The sequence below is a fragment of the Silene latifolia genome, chromosome Y (assembly GCF_048544455.1).
Source record: "Silene latifolia isolate original U9 population chromosome Y, ASM4854445v1, whole genome shotgun sequence".
In the NCBI taxonomy this organism is placed as follows: Eukaryota; Viridiplantae; Streptophyta; class Magnoliopsida; order Caryophyllales; family Caryophyllaceae; genus Silene; species Silene latifolia.
In genome coordinates this window covers 71,951,045-71,971,428 of record NC_133538.1, presented here as the reverse complement: position 1 = coordinate 71,971,428, position 20,384 = coordinate 71,951,045, and the positions used below count along the sequence as shown (strand labels likewise).

General features: G+C 38.3%; 1 protein-coding gene and 1 non-coding gene across 2 annotated transcripts; both read left to right on the top strand.

Moving 5' to 3' along the window:
• Nucleotides 1–1,443: 1,443 nt before the first annotated feature.
• Nucleotides 1,444–1,550, top strand: LOC141634915 (small nucleolar RNA R71). Its single transcript, XR_012539630.1, has one exon. It is a non-coding gene; the product is annotated as a small nucleolar RNA R71 (small nucleolar RNA).
• Nucleotides 1,551–19,503: 17,953 nt separating this feature from the next.
• On the top strand, nucleotides 19,504–19,845 carry LOC141628317 (uncharacterized). Its single transcript, XM_074441476.1, has one exon. The coding sequence runs from the start codon at nucleotides 19,504–19,506 to the stop codon at nucleotides 19,843–19,845; it is 342 nt and encodes a 113-aa protein (XP_074297577.1).
• The last annotated feature ends 539 nt before the right edge of the window (nucleotides 19,846–20,384 follow it).

Below are 20,384 nucleotides of genomic sequence, written 5' to 3'. Positions count from 1 at the left end.
GTTTTCATTTTCATTACCAAGTCCATAAATTTTTCATATCTTGAAGTATCATTGGTCTCATCTTGCTTGGACAAAGAGTGTTCTTGTACCATCACCATATCTTCTTCTTCCGGGTTCTTCTCAACTTCTACCATCAGATTTGGTGCTTCCACAAATTCTTCAAGCACAATTTCTTCACTCATAGTGGTTGGTATAGTCATAACCATCTCTCCCTTATCCGGGTTGACTTCAACATCTAAGCTTGTACCATGAATTGTCATTATTTGCTCAAGCACATAATCTCCCATGCTCTCTTTTTCGGGCTCATGGTCAACTTATTGGAATTTTTTCATAGCCATGGAAAATGGAGTAGTATATGATAACTCCCCTTGACTTGGAAAACCAAATGACTCTTCTTTTTCCTCTTCAACCCCTAGCATGATAGCATTAACTTCCTTTGACTTCATAGGGTCCCTTGGATTTTGCCCTTGTCTTAGAAATACACCCGGTGGTTTTTGAGAACTCATGAGAGCTTGGGAAGGCACTTTAGCTTCAAGACTCTTGATTTGTTATTGGGTATTACTTGCCAAATCTCCTATCAACTTCACCAAGTTATTATGTTTATCATCTCCCATGGAATTACTAGATTGGGGTGGTGGCTCTTGGTTGAAAGGTTGGTTGAAAATTGGAAGAGGAAAACCATATCCTCGATTTCTAAAGTTGGAATGTCGGTTGTTCCCTTTGTACCCTTGGTTAAATCCGTGATTTTGCCCTTGGTTGTACCTTTGATTATTGTTGCATCCTGGATTGTTCTAATTGTTGTTGTTCTATTGGTTGAATCCTTGACCAAACCCTTGGTTGGCTTGGTTTCCTTGGTAAAAGTTTTGATTACCTTGGTTCCCTTGGTTACCCCTATAATCTTGGTATGCTTGAGATTGGTTGGCAAAGTTTTGGTTGGATCCTTGGTTGTTGTTGAATGAGGACCTAGGTGGACGGTTGGAGAAATTGTTAAATGCTTGGAAAGCATTCACCTCTTGCACATTGTTCCCATCAAAGTTGTTGTAATGGTTATTTGCACATACTTCATAAGTGTGACCCATCCCTTCACACGACTCAAATGTTGATCTTTGCATCACTTCCTCCATGGATGGTCCATGAGAAGTGGTAGTTTGATTCACTTGGTTCACTTGCTTCTTCTTACTCAACTCTTCAAGCTTTTTGGTGAGCATATCAAGTTTAGCATTAGTTTCCACATTCACTAAGAATTCGGGAGGGTGCTTACTTCTTCTCAAGATATTCACTCTTGTGCCATAATTTTCCTCGGAGTCCACCATTTTCTTGATTAGAGTAGTGCCCTCCTCATCACCCAAATGATCGACTCCCCCTACCGCGGAGCCATTCACCATTTCTTTTGTTCTTGGCAACAAAGTTTGGAAGAAGGTTTGGGTGACATACCAATCCGGAATCCCATGGTGAGGGCAACTAACGATAAGGTCTTGATATCTATCCCATGCTTCACCCAAGGATTCTCCATCCTCTTGTTGGAAAGTGTGGATCTCATTTCGGAGCATAGCGGTCTTGGATGATGGATAATACTTGGCCATGAATGCCTTGGCTAAAGTGTCCCAAGTTGTAAATGTGTCCGGAGGGTGAACATTCAACCATCGGTCCGCCTTACCCGTCAAGGAGAATGGGAACAACATCATCCTTAGTGTATCTTCGGATACTGCATTCTTTTTCATCATAGAGACCTTTCTCTTGAACTTTTGGAGGTGAGCATGAGCATCCTCTTCAATGTGTCCCCCGAACAAATCTTTTTCAATCAACCCCACTTGGGCGGGGTGCATCTCAAAGTTGTTGGGAGCCAAGGCGCCAAAATTAATTGGGTCACAAGTATCATTATGGTTAGGCCGGTTGTGATCACGTAGAGCCATTGGTGGTGGTGGATTTGGTATATGAGGGGGTGGTGTTTGAGGTGGGCTATTAGAAAATTGGAAGTTGTGGAATGGATTTTATATTGAAGGCTCAATTGTGTTGTTTGATTGTTGTTGAGTTGTGTTTTCAATGAGAGGTTGTATGGGTGTATTAGCTTGGTTTATGGTTGCTTGAGAAGAGGTTCTAACCCTTGCAATGGTCCTATTCCTTAAAGGTCTAAAAAGCCTTTCGGGATCGGAGTCAAAGAGTAAAGCTTGGTGGTTTCTCCTAGGCATACAACTTGACAAACCGTAAGACTCCTAGTGCTTTTACACACTAGGGTAAGGCAAAAATCACACACACTCTACAAGAAGCCCACAAACTACACAAACAAGCAAACAACAAGTAAAGATTAAGCCTAAGACTCTAACTGATAGGTCCATTTTATATACATTTTAACCCCCTATTTTACCTCTATTTTACATGTCATTTGCACTAATGTTAGTGTTTGTGAGCTCATTCCGCGTTCTAGTTGTGCTTGCTTGTTTTCCATTGTGTTTTGTAGGAAATTAAGCTTTTAGTAGCTTTTTCCCATCAAAGTAGCAAGTACAAGAGTTCACAAGGCTAATGAGAGCAAGTCTTGATCATGCAAAGGAGTTTCGGGAAGCATAGGGGCATTTTGGGAAGAAATTGGAAAACCCGAGCAAGAGGAAACCAATTTTAGTTGGTGGATATGTAAAGAATTGAAATCCAAATGAAAGCCCATGATAAGAGTTTTCATTGGATGCCAAAGGATGCTTAAGATACCTTAGACGGACGCATTAAGACATAAGCATCGGATTCCGCATCAACATTAAGTGCAAAGTTAAGACGGAATTAAGAGAAATTTGAGAAATACCACGACCCCGATCGGGGTTGGGTGGCCCCGATCGGAGTTAGCCCCCTGAAGCTTATTTCCATTACTCCCTTCACTCCTATAAATAGAAGCTTTGGTCGACACTTCTTGGACACCTCTTATACACTCTTACATATGTTTTTCTTTCTAAATTCTCTCTAAATATTAGTAGATAGTTTAGTTTAGTTTAGTTTTAGTTTATATTAGTTTGTTACAACATTTCTATTATCAAGTTCAAGTTATATTCAAGCTTCATTTCAAGTTATTTCCATTTGCATTTGTTCTTCATTTCCATTTCCTACTTCAAGGTAATTATATTTCTTATTTGCACTATGTTATATATCATTCTAATTAACATTAGTTTAGTTTACAACTCCAACATGTTAGAGTAATTTCCTTTGTCTAGGGAATAAAGGAAGCCATGCATGATTAAGTAAATTGTAAATGTTAAAATGAGGCTAAGTTAAATTGATAAATTGTTTCTATCACATGTTTGCATCGTCACGTTTAATCTATGTTTAAAGGCCTTATTCATTGATTAATTTTGTTCATTCATTCTAAAAGTCGAGAGGCACGGAATTGAATTAGACTAAGCATGTGTAGTAGGACGACCTAGTCATGGACGAGAGTTTCTCTAGGACCTGTTCTATGGTTGGGACACTAATGCCGAGAGGTGGGTGTCTAATGACCTAAACAATTAGTTAACGTTACCTAATCCGAGTTTAACTTGATACATTTATAAATTTGCATGTGTGACCCGATTTTCCTAGACAATCTTTTAATCATATTGTTTTTGCATATTTTCATATATTGTTTTATTCACAGTTTTTACATCATTATTTATAAATCAACTCAATCCCACCAACCATTTTCTATTAAGATAAAACTCATTTCATAACAACTAAATAATAACCACCGAGCTCTCTGTGGAATTCGACCCCTTAAATACTACATTCATTTGTTGTACCAAAGGGTATTTTTGCATAGGTGTGCGATAGCCTATCAAATTTTGGCGCCGTTGCCGGGGAGCACGGTTTTGTTTGTTATTTAGTTGTTGAATTTTATCTTGTTTTATTTGGTCTCGGGGAACACTTGTTCCTTGAGATTCATCTCACCGTTTTCTTGTAGTTTTAGTGCCTATTTTTGTAGGTGATAAAGCTATTGGCCTTTCATAATGAGTTACAAATTCACCCCACAACTCAAAGATGAGCCTTTTCCTGACTATCTTGACCGATTCTACTACTTTTGCGATAGGCTCATCTCCCTTGGACATGTCCTTGATGGGGATTACTTGGGTCATTTTGTGCTTGGCGGCATGGATTCCGAGACCCGTGGATTAGCTCTAAAATTGAGTAATGGGCATCTCTACAACATGATTGGGCCGGAACTTTGGAATTTCTTAAATTTCATGGCTTCCGAATGTCGGGAATTAGCACGCCAATTCCATTATTGGTGCATCGAAGAGGAGCTTAAAGTTTTACAGGCTCGTTTGGGAAAAAATTCTCAAGAGAAACCGAGACGACGTGAGCCTATCTTCTCTCATTTTGCTTTTCTACCTCCCCATTGTGAGTTTTTTTTTCTACTAACGATTTTGACCTATTGGATGATGATGATGATGGTCCGATTTTATCTTTTAAAATCCCCCCTAGTGTCATTCAAATAGAAGATGCAGAGACTCATATTGATGACATTGAACCCCTTGTTGTAGATGAGTTATCTCCCACAAATGAATTTGTCGAGTTTCATTGCGATTCTCATGAGGTTTCTCCCATGTCTTTTGACTCCCTTGACGATTCATTTGTAGAAGATAATGTTGATCCAACCGATGTAGATAAAGGACTTAGTGATATTAATTTAGAAAATGAATGGCATACGCCTCCCATTATTGATGAGTCCTACCTCCTAGATTCTTCTTATCACCCATTTGAGACCATTAAGAATGATATTTTGTACACTAACGATTTATTTTATGGTCTTAAACATGATGCTCCATCTCTTGCTGATGAGAGGGGTGATTGGGTGGTATTGTTTGAAGTCTTACATATGAGCATTGATGAGATTTACAAATCTCTAACTTTGATCTATTATGCATATATATATATATATATTGTCAATTGCTTACATATGTTTTCATATAGCTCATGCGCAGATATATGATAGACTTCTCAGGGCATTGACGAGCTTTTTAAGAAACAAAAGTCCTTTCTTCCCAAGCCTCTTCTTAAGCTAGCTTGGGGGAGGCTTCTAAAATTTAGTATGCTTTTATTTTCTTTATTTTCCGCATGTGTCTTTTCCATCTCCCCTTGTTGGCTATACTTGTCTTTCTTTTGTGGTCAACCCCGTTTTATACATTGAGGACAATGTGATGTTCTAGCTTGTGGGAGGGATTCAGTGTGTCTAGTTGTTTTATTTCTTTCAAATAAATTGATAAAATCGACAATTTTCAAAATTTGTGTTGGTTTGCTTTTAGTTAGTGTAGATTTAGTGAGAATTTTTGAAAAATTTGTGTTGTTTTTGCTCTAATTTTTTGCTTGTCCTACTTATGCCCTCTTGGTTGTCCCATTTTTGGCTTGATAACTTTTGATTCACTATGTTTGACGGGATATAGCATGCATGGGGATGTCTTGACATAGTAGGTGGGAGATGGAGAATGAACCGAATAGGCTTGATCTTGACTTGTGGCAAGCTACAAAATGGTAAGGTAGAGCCTCCTTTTGACCGATGCATCCATATCCGGTCTCTCTTAGGTGAGTGTAGGTGTCTCCTTATAAGGTGTGTTTCATCAAAACGCACAAGTATGGTTCTCATGTCATCTCTTTTAAGCATTACTTTCATTTTGCTATGCATTTTTGAAGCCAAATTCACATTGATAAATTTGCCCATTTTCTAGCCCCCTTCACATGTTCTTGTTTCCCTAGCTACAATATAAATTGTCTACCCTTGTTAAGCTAGTAGCTATGTTTTGGTGTTGGGATGCTCAAATTGGGATGTTCTCTAAAGATTATGTCCTTGTGAATTGGTTGCCGGATTGTTGTTTTTCCGTAATTGTGAAGATAGAATTGGAGCAAGAAAAAATGATGGAAAAAAGAAAAAAATGAAAAAAAAGAAAAAAATGAGAAAAAATGAAGAAGAAAAGAAAAGAAAAGATTTGTTTGATGAAGTTGATGTTAATAATAAGTGGTAGAAGAAGAAGAAGAAGTTAAGATTTCTCATATAGTTAATTATATATTTTGGAGAAATTCTTAAGGTTTGTAATGTAAGAAGTCATTTGTCTTCTAATTGGGCTATTTTGGGTTGGAATGAACATTTTCACATGGTTTTGTTGCTAGCTTAACATTAGCTCCACATATCCATAATCATTTGTCCCCCTTATGTCCCATATCACAATAAAGCCTTCTTCTAACCCTTTGGCTTCATTATTTGCTTGCATTTGATGGCTTTGCTTATGATTTGATTGTTTACCATATTAGATTGCGGGCGCATTCTCATGAGTTGAGGATAGCTTGAGTGATTATTGACAAAAAAATGTCCTTTACACAAAATTGAGTTATGAGTGGATCGTGAGAGTCCGAAAGTCAAAAGATCATGCAAGAGCCGAAAAGTTTACTTGAAGTCTTCTACGCTACGCCGCCATGTAAATCTCATCCATGATTTTGCATATCCTTATGCCCATGTTGTTTTGGGATTTGAATCGATTGCTTGTTAGCTACTTGGGATTTGCAATGTTGGGATGATCTTGCTTGAGGACAAGCAAGGGTTTAGCTTGGGGGAGTTTGATAGGTCCATTTTATATACATTTTAACCCCCTATTTTACCTCTATTTTACATGTCATTTGCACTAATGTTAGTGTTTGTGAGCTAATTCCGTGTTCTAGTTGTGCTTGCTTGTTTTCCATTGTGTTTTGTAGGAAATTAAGCTTTTAGTAGCTTTTTCCCATCAAAGTAGCAAGTACAAGAGTTCACAAGGCTAATGAGAGCAAGTCTTGATCATGCAAAGGAGTTTCGGAAAGCATAGGGGCATTTTGGGAAGAAATTGGAAAACCCGAGCAAGAGGAAACCAATTTTAGTTGGTGGATATGTAAAGAAATGAAATCCAAATGAAAGCCCATGATAAGAGTTTGCATTGGATGCCAAAGGATGCTTAAGATACCTTAGACGGACGCATTAAGACATAAGCATCGGATTCCGCATCAACATTAAGTGCAAAGTTAAGACGGAATTAAGAGAAATTTGAGAAATACCACGACCCCGATCGGGGTTGGATGGCCCCGATCGGGGTTAGCCCCCTAAAGCTTATTTCCGTTACTCCCTTCACTCCTTTAAATAGAAGCTTTGGTCGACACTTCTTGGACACCTCTTACACACTCTTACATATGTTTTTCTTCCTAAATTCTCTCTAAATATTAGTAGATAGTTTAGTTTAGTTTAGTTTTAGTTTATATTAGTTTGTTACAACATTTATATTATCAAGTTCAAGTTATATTCAAGCTTCATTTCAAGTTATTTCCATTTGCATTTGTTCTTCATTTCCATTTCCTACTTCAAGGTAATTATATTTCTTATTTGCACTATGTTATATATCATTCTAATTAACATTAGTTTAGTTTACAACTCCAACATGTTAGAGTAATTTCCTTTGTCTAGGGAATAAAGGAAGCCATGCATGATTAAGTAAATTGTAAATGTTAAAATGAGGCTAAGTTAAATTGATAAATTGTTTCTATCACATGTTTTCATCGTCACGTTTAATCTATGTTTAAAGGCCTTATTCATTGATTAATTTTGTTCATTCATTCTAAAAGTTGAGAGGCACGGAATTGAATTAGACTAAGCATGTGTAGTAGGACGACCTAGTCATGGACGAGAGTTTCTCTAGGACCTGTTCTATGGTTGGGACACTAATGCCGAGAGGTGGGTGTCTAATGACCTAAACAATTAGTTAACGTTACCTAATCCGAGTTTAACTTGATACATTTATAAATTTGCATGTGTGACCCGATTTCCCTAGACAATCTTTTAATCATGTTGTTTTTGCATATTTTCATATATTGTTTTATTCACAGTTTTTACATCATTATTTATAAATCAACTCAATCTCACCAACCATTTTCTATTAAGATAAAACTCATTTCATAACAACTAAATAATAACCACTGAGCTCTCTGTGGAATTCGACCCCTTAAATACTACATTCATTTGTTGTACCAAAGGGTATTTTTGCATAGGTGTGCGATAGCCTATCACTAACTAACTAAGCATAACCTAACGCCATCCCCGGCAACGACGCCATTTTCATGTAAGGATTTGTCTTCATTTCCCAATCAAAATTTTTTTATAAAGAACCCAAATTAATTAGTATAATTAAGGTGTCAAACCCAAAGATGGCGGAGGTGTATACTTAGTCTGTTTAAGTCCCAACTTAGCCTAATAAATGAAGGAGGCTTGATTAATGGTAAACTAAGGTGCAAATAAATATAAAATTTAACTAAATAAGATTGTAATTAATCAATAAGAGAAAGACTAGAGCTTTCGGGTTCACTGGGGTTATTGGGCATGAAACAAGGCAAATATGGGAAATAGGTGATTCAAATAGTCAAGGAATTATGCCTAATGTCTTAGGACACCTATAATTCATTAACCAACTTTCATGTGATTAACTAAAACTCGTCACACACATACACAACGATCATCCAATAGTCTACATACCAAGATTGTTCATCCACTAGTATAGACACCAAGATAACCAAACATGTGAGAAAATACTCAAACTTTCATTGGAGCAATTCTACAAACACTTCATGTGCAAGAAAGTGACAACCATTAAAACACCCAAATCTATATATTATCAACCCAAATTCACACCCATTTACTACCCAAGATCCCCCTAAGCTCTAGATGAGGACTACTCACACATGTTTAGTAATGAAAATCCAACAATAAAATGGAACAAAATACAAACAAGTATGGTAAACATGATAAAGGTAGAAACTTTGAATGAAAACAACAAGTAAAGAACAATAAATGTAAACTAATGAAGTAATTGTAAATAAAAGATGAGAATTATACCAACAAAGAGTAAAGGAACAAACTTAGATAATAATGGAAGATGAATTTCTTCTTGTCTTCCAAATACAACCCAAATGACTAAATGTAAACTATTGGAAATGGAAGAACTTGAATGAACAAAAGAAGAATTAAACTAATAATTAAAAAAAGATTACAACTTTTTATTGAATGAAAATTGAGAGAGAAAATATTAGGGTTCTACAATATTGAGAGAAAGATGAACTAACTAGTCTAATTTTCTAGTCTAATTTCTAATCTAAATGTGTAGTGTTTAAAATATGGTATTAGTGTCTCTTTATACTAGTCTATTTATAATACTACTAATACAACTAATAATAATAATAATAATAATAATAATAATAATAATAATAATAATAATAATAATAATAATAATAATAATAATAATAATAATAATAATAATAATAATAATAATAATAATAATAATAATAATAATAATAATAATAATAATAATAATAATAATAATAATAATAATAATAATAATAATAATAATAATAATAATAATAATAATAATAATAATAATAATAATAATAATAATAATCTCTCCTTATACAAAATCAATCGACACAATACAAATAAAAAAGGACAAAGCATCGACACAAATGAAAAAAGTATAACAAGGCAGAGGGGCCCTGCCGGCAGGCCGGCCGCCGGCCGTGTTACCGGTAGCGAGACCAATGAAGTAAGGGGCGGAAATTGATGTGATGTGCGTTATGCCGGTAGGCCGACTGCCGGAGCACCGGTAGAGGGAACAAAAATTGATTCGAGATTGTTGATTGCGAGTTGTATGCCGGTAGGCCGTCTGCCGGGGTCATGACCGGTAGTGAGAACTTCACAAAAATGAGAGAAATTGAGTGTGTGCCTACCGGTGGGTTAAATCGGTTGCCGGTTGGCCGGCAAAGAGAAACAGTGAGGTGGATTTGCGTGCTACATAGAGGAGGGAAACATAGGCTGTTGTGGAGGTTTGGTGCCGCCGTGGTGGTTGTAGGTGGATGGAGGTTATGGTCTGGTGATGATGGGCTGATGTGGTGGTCGTAGGTGAGGTCCACGGTGGCCGGAGGTGGCTTTAATGGCTCAGCAAAGACGATTGTGAAATGTGTTGTTTGCGGATGGACGAAGGTGGAAAACGTGGTCGTGGTGGCTGCCACGGTGGTCAATGGTGGTGATGGGAGGTTGGGTTGTGAAGTTGGAAGTGGTAGGATGTTAGTGGTGGTGATGGGTGGCTCACACGGTGGCTGGAGGTGGCTTTGGTGGTGGTTGAAAGATGGTCGCATGAAATGGTTGTAATTGTATGTTTGTGGCTAGGGGTGGAAGAAGGGTTCGTGGTGGCTGTTGCGGTAGTCCATGGTGGTTGTGGATGGTTGGGATGTGATGTTAGAAGTGGAGGGTGGTCAGTGGTGGTGAGTGGTGGTTGCCACAGTGGCCGAAGGTGGTAGTAAAAGCTCAGCAAAGACCGTCTGAAATTAGCAGCTGCTCCTTAGTTTATTTTTCCATGAGTTAGCTTATTTTCACCTCCGCCATTTCTTCTCATAATCCCGTCTTGCTCTTCCGTCTCACTTTCCCGTGTTGCCTGCACATTAAATTAATACAATTATAATAATACTAATATTATACATAAATACAATTAATTATTAATTATAAACTAATACGACTAATTATTATAAATTAGTAATTAAATGAGCTTTTTAGACATTTAAGCAAACAAAATCGAGTCGGAATAAGGTATAAATGCGGGGTAAAATACGACTAAAATGCTACTTATCACCTCCATAAAATTGAGACCTCAACTCTTGTTTTATTTAATAAGGACTTAAGGAGTAATAAAGTTGGTAATTCACCACTTTTTCTTAAAACCTTTCAAAATTGAAAGGGAAACAATAAAAAATGGGATGGAGAAAGTACAATAATAGTTAAGCATATTTACTACTCTTGTAAATTTGTACTTTTTATTTTTTGAAAAACATTTCTTGTGATAATTTAACAAACAAAAGCATTAATTTTTATATCAAGTTGTATTTTAACAATAGAGATTAACTTTGATTCGTAAAGTATTACATTGAAATTTGCAATTGGCGAGGAAAGTTCACGGAAAAGATATGATTATTGACAACGAAATACAATTAACTAACAGTAAAAAATTGTAAACGGAGAAAATCAATCAATCAATATCAATATATATAACTAACGGAGGCTTTTTTTTCTAATTTCACAATTAGCATTAGAATTAGAAGATAATTAATTATTTGCAATTTTTCTATTATAATTAGGAATATAATTTTCCTATTAGAAATGAGAATTAATTAATTATTTTACAATTTTACTATTAGAAATAGGAAATAAATTAACAATTTATTAAGGCTTTTTTTTCCTTATTATACAATTGGAATTAGGAGATAATAATGATTTAAAATTTTTCTATTATAATTAGGAATATGATTTTCCTATTAGAAATGAGAATTAATTAATTATTTTACAATTTTATTATTAGAAACATGAAATAAATTAATTATCTACAATTTATTAATATTAAAAAATTATTCATTAGTATTTGTTCACTTTTTATTAAATTAGAAGGAAAAAAAAACCTTTGATATATTTATAATATTCAATTTTATAACAACTTCCGATTAAAAAAATGAGGTATTATGAGGCTAAAAGGCCCTAGCCGAACATGGTTGTGACAAATGTGCATGCATAATACGTACCGCCATGGAATTTACTCATGTAAAAATATTAAAGTGAATATGATCTTAAGCTTTTCTTTGTTGAAGGAGAAATAAATTGTCTTCGATAAGGAAGACGAGGATCCATATCATCTAGAGTAAAGATTGGTGTTTCATGGAGGTGAAGGTGATTTATGACTTCTTAGATGTAAAACATGGCAGAAAGGTAGTGATAGTGGTAGTGGATTGGAGGTTGTTTCAAGTAGTAAGAACTAATCACAGTGGCTGATGTTTTATTTTGCGGATAAATTAGTGGGGGTGGAAAGAGGGTGCATTTGTGGAGGGTGATGAGTTTAACGAGGATAGTGATAATAAAAAAGGTTATTTATCAGCAAAATATCGCTTGCATTAAAACATATAGCTAACATGAATTATAACAAGAAATCTCAAAAGATCATACTGATAAACTTAATCTTGACCCCATCAATCCAAATTAAAGTAAAATCTTAATTCTAACAACATTGTCGAGAGCAAGGGTTAGTTTCCATTGGATTGTGGATTTTTCTAAAAGTAGGGGTTTAGTTTTTCACTTGGTTGGATAAATTTGAGAGAAGTTTCGAAGACAAGGACCGATCTTTCAAGGGATGAGATTGTTTTAGATCATGTGTGTGAATAGGGAAGAAAAATAGGGGTCTGGGTGAATGATTTTGTTTCAAATGAGAAGATGAGAGGCAATACTATTGTTATAGGGGGGGGGGGGGGTGTGTCATAAGCAGCCCCAGCCATGTAGTATTGCGTTGGAATTTGATTCACATTCAAAGGTACGTCTATAGTTTGACCGAGAGATATAACATTTAACTACATGTAAATGTTTTTACGTAACTACCAATTGACCCAACAATGATTAAATTAAGGTTGTTATTCTAAAAAAGGAGAATTGTTACATCATTGAGTTGATTATGCAAAGAAGATATTATTGTTTTCCTTGACCAATTGAAAAACAAACAGGTATTAATGAACAAAATCTAAAAACACTCAGTCCCAAGTATCATATATATAAACTTCATATTGGTTTTATTTTCTTAAAAAAACAACATTGCCGAGAGCAAGGGTTAGTTTCCATTGGATGTTGGATTTTTCTAGAAGTAGGGGTTTAGTTTTTCACTTGGTTGGATAAATTTGAGATAAGTTTTGGAAACAAGGATCGATATTTCAAGTGATGAGATTGTTTTACATCATGTGTGTGAATATGGAAGAAAAATAGGGTTCTGCGTGAAAGATTTTGTTTCAAATGAGAAGATGGTGGGCCAAGACTATTTCTGGGGGGGGGGGGGGGGATTATAAGCAGCCCTAATCATGTAGTATTGCGTCGAAATTTGGTTCACAATCAAACGTACTTCTATAGTTTGACAGTGAGATATAACATTCTAACTACCTCTAAATGTTTTTACATAATTACAATTTGATCCAGCAATGATTAAATTTTGGTTGTTATTCGAAAAAAGGAGATTTGTTGCATCATTGAGTTGATTATGCAGAGTAGATATTATTGTTTTTCTTTGACCAATTGAAAAACAAACATGTATTAATGAACAAATTCTAAAAACTATAAGTCCAAGTATCATATATATAAACTTCATATTGGTTTTATTTTCCTAAAAAAAAAAGTATTTTATTAATCAAACACTCTTTTATTCTTATGTCAATATTATGTTAACGGGAATTATTTATTGGTCATGTGGCATACATAAAATCTTAGACATAAACGATGTACTATATCTCTATATTCCATTTTATTCTGAAATTTATCACATTATTTTAATATCCGTGCAATGCACGGGCAAGAAAACTAGTACATATAATGGGAATAAACAATTTAGACTATGTAAACCTAGAAGCATCTTTAGTTATATTATGTTAGTGTCCCACAACCTCCACACTCCACCAAATTAGAATGCTTGTTGAAATCTTAGGTATGGACAATTTAGTTGTTTTTGAGTGGCTCTTCTTAGGGTTTTTACATGAAGGGCAATTAAATTTGCATCAAAATTTTGTCCTAATTAAATAACAACTTCTAATTAAATACAATTAATTAACCTATTAAGAAAACGTCATCAGGTATTGTTATTCACTTTTGTAATGCCAAATTAGTTGTATTCAATGTCTTATCACTTTTGTAATGTCAAAGTGCAATTCTATCATCAATTGTACTTGTACTCAAAGTTAAATACTCTTAAACAAAATATTCATCAAATTCTATGTTAGTTACGACTCTTAGGAAAGATCTACTTGAAATCGATCGTATATTATTGGTTTCATCTATTTTGTCTTTTCCAAGTTTCTATCGATTAAGCTTATCCTGTTTGGCTATAAGAGAATCTGAAAAAGACAAACAATAAACTATTTTCATAATTTGAATATATTAACAAACAGTAAAAGCAAATTGTAAAACCACGAGCATGATAAAAATGACAAATTATAATGCAAGTTCAAAGCTATCCATAGTTGAAGGTATCCATGACTTTGGGTAGCTTTGAAACTTTCCAGTTGAAAACCATGCAAGCCAAGTAAAAACAGAGAGGAAGATAGCCTGTATGAGTAAAAGCAATATGTAAATCAAGTAGTAAAGCATACTTTGGATATGGGCTGAGCTAGGGAAGCAGGCCAGGAGGCAGAGTAATCAGGAGGCAGAGCAACGTACATGGAAGATATGGACCCGGACTTGGAAAGGAAATCCTACCTATTACCATATTCTGAATAAGGAAAGTCCAATCTTGTATCAAATAGGGAATACTTGGCGAGAATGCAAAGAACCCTAGGAGGAAGAGCATCACTATATAAGGGGCATAAACGCAAGACCTAAGGATCATCTAAAAAGTACGCAAGAGAACCCTAGCCTCCGAGATATAACAATGCTGTCTCACGTTGTACTTTCCACCGAATTATAGTGAAATTATTGGTGGGATTCCGTCTCCCCCCGCGGTTGTTTCCAACATTCATCATAAGACACAAAACACAATCATCAACGAGTCGAAATATTGATTAGGTACTAAGACCGCTTTGACCCTAGATTGGTAGAAATTTACCAAAACAATTGTATGTAAAAAAATCCATTGCAAATTTTAACTGACCAATGGTACGAAAAAATGTGGAAATAATTAAAACCATCATTAGTTGTAGAAGGAGCCGTATGGCGTATGGTAATGTAATACTAAGAGCGTAGATGTCCATGCTTCTATAATCATCTACTCCATATTAAACGACCTACCTTACATGTTTTAATTTTTTATATAGTACTATAGGATTGTACGAAGTAGTTGTCAATTCAGCCTTGTACCTGATAGAACAGAGAGAATTAAGAGAAAGATTATTATTATTATTAAGAATTGAATGTCGAACATTAACATATGAGGTGCATATTTATACAAAGTCGTTACATATAACTCTAAACCCTAAGTATATGACTACATAGCCGTGGATTACAATGTACATAAGATCACAATGATTAGGAAAGCTAATATCTAAAAGGCAATCTTAGAATACGAAGGCTCCGAAAATATGATCATGTCTTTCCCTAAACCTCTATCTTTGAAATCCGACCCGTTAATAAGAAATTCAATTGAAAAACTCTCTTCCTAGGGTTTCTATGGAAGTCTTGTCCTAGTTAATCTCCGTCTCATCCTTTTCTGGTTTAAGGTTGCTATCTACGTCGTGTTCGTAGGTTTGCTTCGTTTGGTTCTTGTTTCTGTTGGACTGTCGTTTTATTAGGGTTTCGATACGCTTGGGTTTTGGAGTTGGCTAATGGGGTCGGTTGGTAACTCCTGGATGGAGCGAGGAGCGTGCAGTAAGGGTAAGGAGGTGGTGGAGGAGGGTGTGAGGGGTGGCGAGGCAGTGTTTGACTGGGACGTTGAGGGAGAGGATACGGTGCAGGGAGCGACTGAATTAGTTCTTGTTGGGAAGATTTGGACATCGAAGAATATTAATGCACGCGCTGCTATCGACACGATGTTGAGAATATGGAATCCGGTAGGAAAGGTTATGGGAAACGTGCTGGATGCTAAGGAGCGAATTTTTGTCTTTCGATTTACTGATGAACGAGACAAATTGAAGGTTATCGAAGGGCAACCTTGGCACTTTGACAAGTTCGTTTGGTGCTTTCAGGAGCCCAATTTGGAGGGGAAGATGACGGATGTTCCACTTTTCTATCTTCCAATTTGGGCTCGTATTTATGATTTGCCTTTGAAGGGCAGGTTGAATGAGAGCAATTTAAGACGGTTGGGGGACCAGCTAGGGAAATTTGTGGCCATTGATGAGGTTGTGTACCCGGAAATTGAAAGCGCAGTAAGGGTGCGAATTTTACACGATGTACGCAAGCCTCTTCATGCTTCGACTGATATTCGCTTACCTAGTGGTAAGATTACTTCGTTTGCTGTTAAGTACGAAAAGTTGCCTATATTCTGCTATGGGTGCGGGGTTTTGGGACATGGACAAAAGGACTGTGTTAAGGGGCCATATACGGAAGACGACCTGAAGTATGGGGAGAGTCTTCGGGCATCGCCATGGAAGGGGGGCAAGGTGGGTGTGTCTGAAGGAAGGAAAACGAGTAGGGACTTACGGCCTGAATTCGAAGAGGAATATAAACGGTGTGAGCAGGAGATGATAGAGAAATTGCAGAGGATTGCGCTTTCGCGTAGAGTGGGAGGAGGACAGGGACGGCTAAAGGGTCAGATGGTGGTTAGTAGTGTAGTGGAGGATGAGGCGTTTGGCAAGGGTGATGGGCTACGTTGGGAACAGGGGGTTGGTGAGAAGGAGATGGGAGTTGAGGTGGTTGAAACAGATGGGTCAGAACAGGTTGTTGTTCCAGAGGTGGGCGTTTGTATGATTCAGGAGAAGGGAAGTATAGGGAGTGGGGTCGAAGTGGGGAGTGTTGGAACTGCTGTGGAGATAAGTGCGAAGGGGGGTGGTACGGTGATACTTGAAAAGAGTGCGAAGTGGACGCGGATTCCTAGGGTGGCAGGAGTACAAGAGGGTGTTGCTACGGTGGGTGTGGCTGTGGGGAAGAGGAGTTGGGAAAAAGTTAAGGAGGCGAGACTGGATAGTGTGGTGTGTGCTGGGGAGGGGGCCGATTTTCTTGAAGGTGCGGAGTCGAAGAAATTAAAACTAAGCAGGGGTGCTTCTATACCTGAGGCGGAGGTTGAGACGACTCAACCCCGCTGGGCATCATGAAAATACTGAGCCTTAACTGCAGGGGGCTGGGCAACCCCGATGCAGTAGGCGGCCTCCGTAATTTATTACGGAGAGAGGCCCCGGATTTGGTCTTTTTATGCGAGACCAAACTGAGTGGGAGTGAGTTGAGAAGGATGAGGTTATGTCTGACTGAGTATGAGGGCATGGAAGTTGATAGTGTTGGTAGGGCTGGGGGTCTGGCGTTCTTGTGGCGCAAGGAGGTTAGTTGTGTTTTTCTTTCTGCTTCTGTTCATTATATGGACTTCGAGATTGGGGGGGATGCTGGGGTCTGGCGTGTGACTAGTTTTTATGGGTGGCCAATGGTGAGTGATAGACACTTGTCTTGGGAGTTGCTTCGGGTCCTTGGTGCGAATAGTGGGGATGTTCCTTGGTTGTGTATCGGGGATTTCAATGAGATACTTTATGGTACGGAAATGAAAGGGGGTGTACGACCCCAGTGGCAGATGAATAATTTTCGAGACGCTGTTGATGATTTTGGGCTTCGAGATGTTGGTTTTGAGGGATATGAATTTACCTACGATAATGGTCAGGTGGATAGTGATAATCGGCAATCAAGAATTGATCGAGCTATGGCAAATGATAGATGGTTCGATATGTTTCCAAGAGCGAAGTTGATTCACATGGATAGAGAATGGTCGGATCATGCTCCTATAAAGGTGGTATTACAGCCGCGGGTGGACAGGGAAGGGAGGGGTGGTCGGATTTTTCGGTTTGAGCAGGTCTGGGTAGGGGAGGATGGATGTGAGGATGCTATCCGGGAAGCTTGGACTAATGGGAGTGGGGAGTTGGTTGATGCTATTTCGGATTGTGCTAGGCAGCTGCAAGAGTGGAAAGGTGTTAGTATTGGTAAAATTTTGCGTGACTTACCTGCTAAGAGGAGACGGCTCAAACGTATCAATGAGGGCTGTCGGTCGAGGAGAGTACTTAATGAAAGGAAGAAATTGATGAAAGAAATAGCGACTTTATTGCGACAAGAGGAGATCTTTTGGCGTCAGAGGTCGAGGGCCTTATGGCTTAAGGATGGTGACAAAAACACTACTTTTTTTCATCGTAAAGCTGATCAACGAAAAAAGAAAAATCACATTGCTCAGCTTTTGGATGATCATGGTGGTGTTCATGAAGGTACAGCGGCTGTTTCTAATGTTGCGAAGGACTATTTTGAGCAGTTGTTCTCATCGAATGGTACTAGGGTGGATGAAAATATTCTCGATGTGGTAGCTGATCGTGTGACACCTGAAATGAATGATTCTCTAATCGCGGATTACAGAGAGGAGGAGATTGTTATGGCGCTCAACCAGATGCATCCGCTTAAATCTCCAGGACTTGACGGTATGAATGCTTTATTTTATCAAACATATTGGCATATTGTTGGTCCATTGGTGATTAGGACGGTGTTACTTATTCTTCGGGGTCAGCCGTTTCCGCCTGGCCTGAACAGAACTCAGATTGTTTTAATACCGAAGAAGAAGGCGCCGGATAAGATTGTTGATTTTAGGCCTATTAGCCTTTGCAATGTTGTATATAAGTTGGTGTCTAAAGTTCTTGCTAATAGGATTAAAGGCTTCCTTGGTCGTATTGTTTCTGAAAATCAATCTGCTTTCACCCCGGGCAGATTGATTTCGGATAATATTTTGGTCGCTTTTGAGTTGTTTCACCAGATGAAGAATAATAGGACTGGCGATGGCCATATGGCTTTAAAGTTGGATATGGCAAACGCGTATGATAGAGTTGAATGGTATTTTTTAGAGCGGGTGTTGCGCAGGATGGGGTTTGCGGCTGGATGAGTTGATAATGTGATGAAGTGTGTCTCAACGGTTACTTTTTCTATCAGGGTGAATGGTATGCTTACTGAAGAATTTAAACCAAGCCGTGGGATTAGACAAGGTGATCCTATTTCACCTTACCTTTTTATTTTGTGTGCGGAGGTCTTGTCAGGACAGCTTCGAAAAGCTGCTGAGGATGGTTCTATTAGGGGGATAAGAGTGGCACCGGCTGCACCTACGGTCACACATTTGTTGTTTGCAGACGATAGTATTTTGTTTGTTTGAGCTAGGGAAGCGGAGGTCCGGAAGGTTAAGGGGATTCTTGATATGTATGAGGAAGCGTCAGGACAGCTTGTGAACTATAACAAAACTACTGTTTCCTTCAGTAAATGTACTAAGGCTGCGAGGAGAGAGCAAGTTGGGGGCTGGTTAGGAGTTCGAGCTGTAGATGAGCACGACAAATATTTAGGGCTTCCGACTGTGGTGGGTCATTCTAAACAGGTTGTTAATCGAGTGATTAGAGATAAATTGTGTCGTAAATTACAAGGATGGAAGGGTATGCTATTGTCGAAGGCAGGGAAGGATGTTTTGATAAAGGCTGTCGCCCAATCGATTCCAACCTATGCTATGAGTGTCTTCAAGCTTCCTTCTAATTTTTGTGATGAAGTTCGATCATTAGTTTCTCGGTTCTGGTGGGGCTCGGAAAATGGTAGGAGAAAGATACCATGGGTTGCATGGACAAAGTTATGTCAGCCGAAGTGTCTGGGTGGGTTGGGTTTTCGAAGCTTTGCTGAATTTAATTTGGCTCTGTTGGGAAAGCAGGCCTGGAGAATGATCACTGACCGTGAATGCTTGATGGTTCGCATATTGGGGGGTAAATATTTCCCTAATAAATCGTTTATGAAGGCCGAGCTTGGTACAAACTTGGAGAGGTATTTATGAGGCAAAGGAGGCCCTTATGGTTGGGTTACGAAGGCATATTGGTAATGGTTTGAGCACTCGGGTTTGGTATGACCCATGGATTGCTAAGACGGAGTCGCGGATGGTTCTTTCACCGCTGGCTGGGGCTGATGACGGGCTTTTGGTTGCGGAGCTGCTGAATGTGGAAGGTAGTGCATGGGATATGTCTAAAGTACGTCAGTTCTTTCACCCGTTTGAGCATCAACGTATTCTGAATACTAGAGTTGGTGGGAATGGGGAGGAGGACGAGTGGATGTGGGATTTGGAGAAGGATGGGGTGTATACGGTAAAGTCTGCTTATAAGGCGTTGATGGGTGATTATGGTATTGATGAGGGATAGTCGGATGGAGCTCAGAGTGGATGGTTATGGAAGAAAATTTGGCGGTCTCGAACGTTGCCGCGGGTTAAAATGTTCTTCTGGCAGTTTTGTAGGGAGGCGATTGCTACGAAATGGAATTTAGCTACACGAATGTCGCAGGTTGATGTTACTTGCCCGATTTGCTTGGATGATGTCGAGAGCTGCCTCCATGTTGCGGGAGGATGTGGATATACGGCTGGGGTGTGGGAAGGGTTAGGAGTGGAGTTGAGACCGGTTTGGGGCTATGAGAACGTGAGGGAATGGGTGGGGGATGTTTTGGAGGAGCTCGATGGGGAGGATGTTGAGGTATTCATTACGGGTGTATGGGCGATTTGGGAGATGCGTAATAAGGTAGTATTTGAGAATAGGGGGCACGGGTGGAAGACGTGGTGCTACGAGTGAAGGGAATTATGGGTGAGTTGGAGAGTGTGGAGAATGGAGGAGAGAAGCGGGATGTGGTGGAGCCAGGAAGCTTCAGGGGAAGGGAGCATGGAGTGCGGGATAGGAGGGTGGTGCCGGGG

What these genes read in the sequence shown, in the direction of transcription:
- LOC141628317 (XM_074441476.1), top strand. Translation starts at nt 19,504, where the DNA reads ATGGTTGGGTTACGAAGGCATATTGGTAATGGTTTGAGCACTCGGGTT.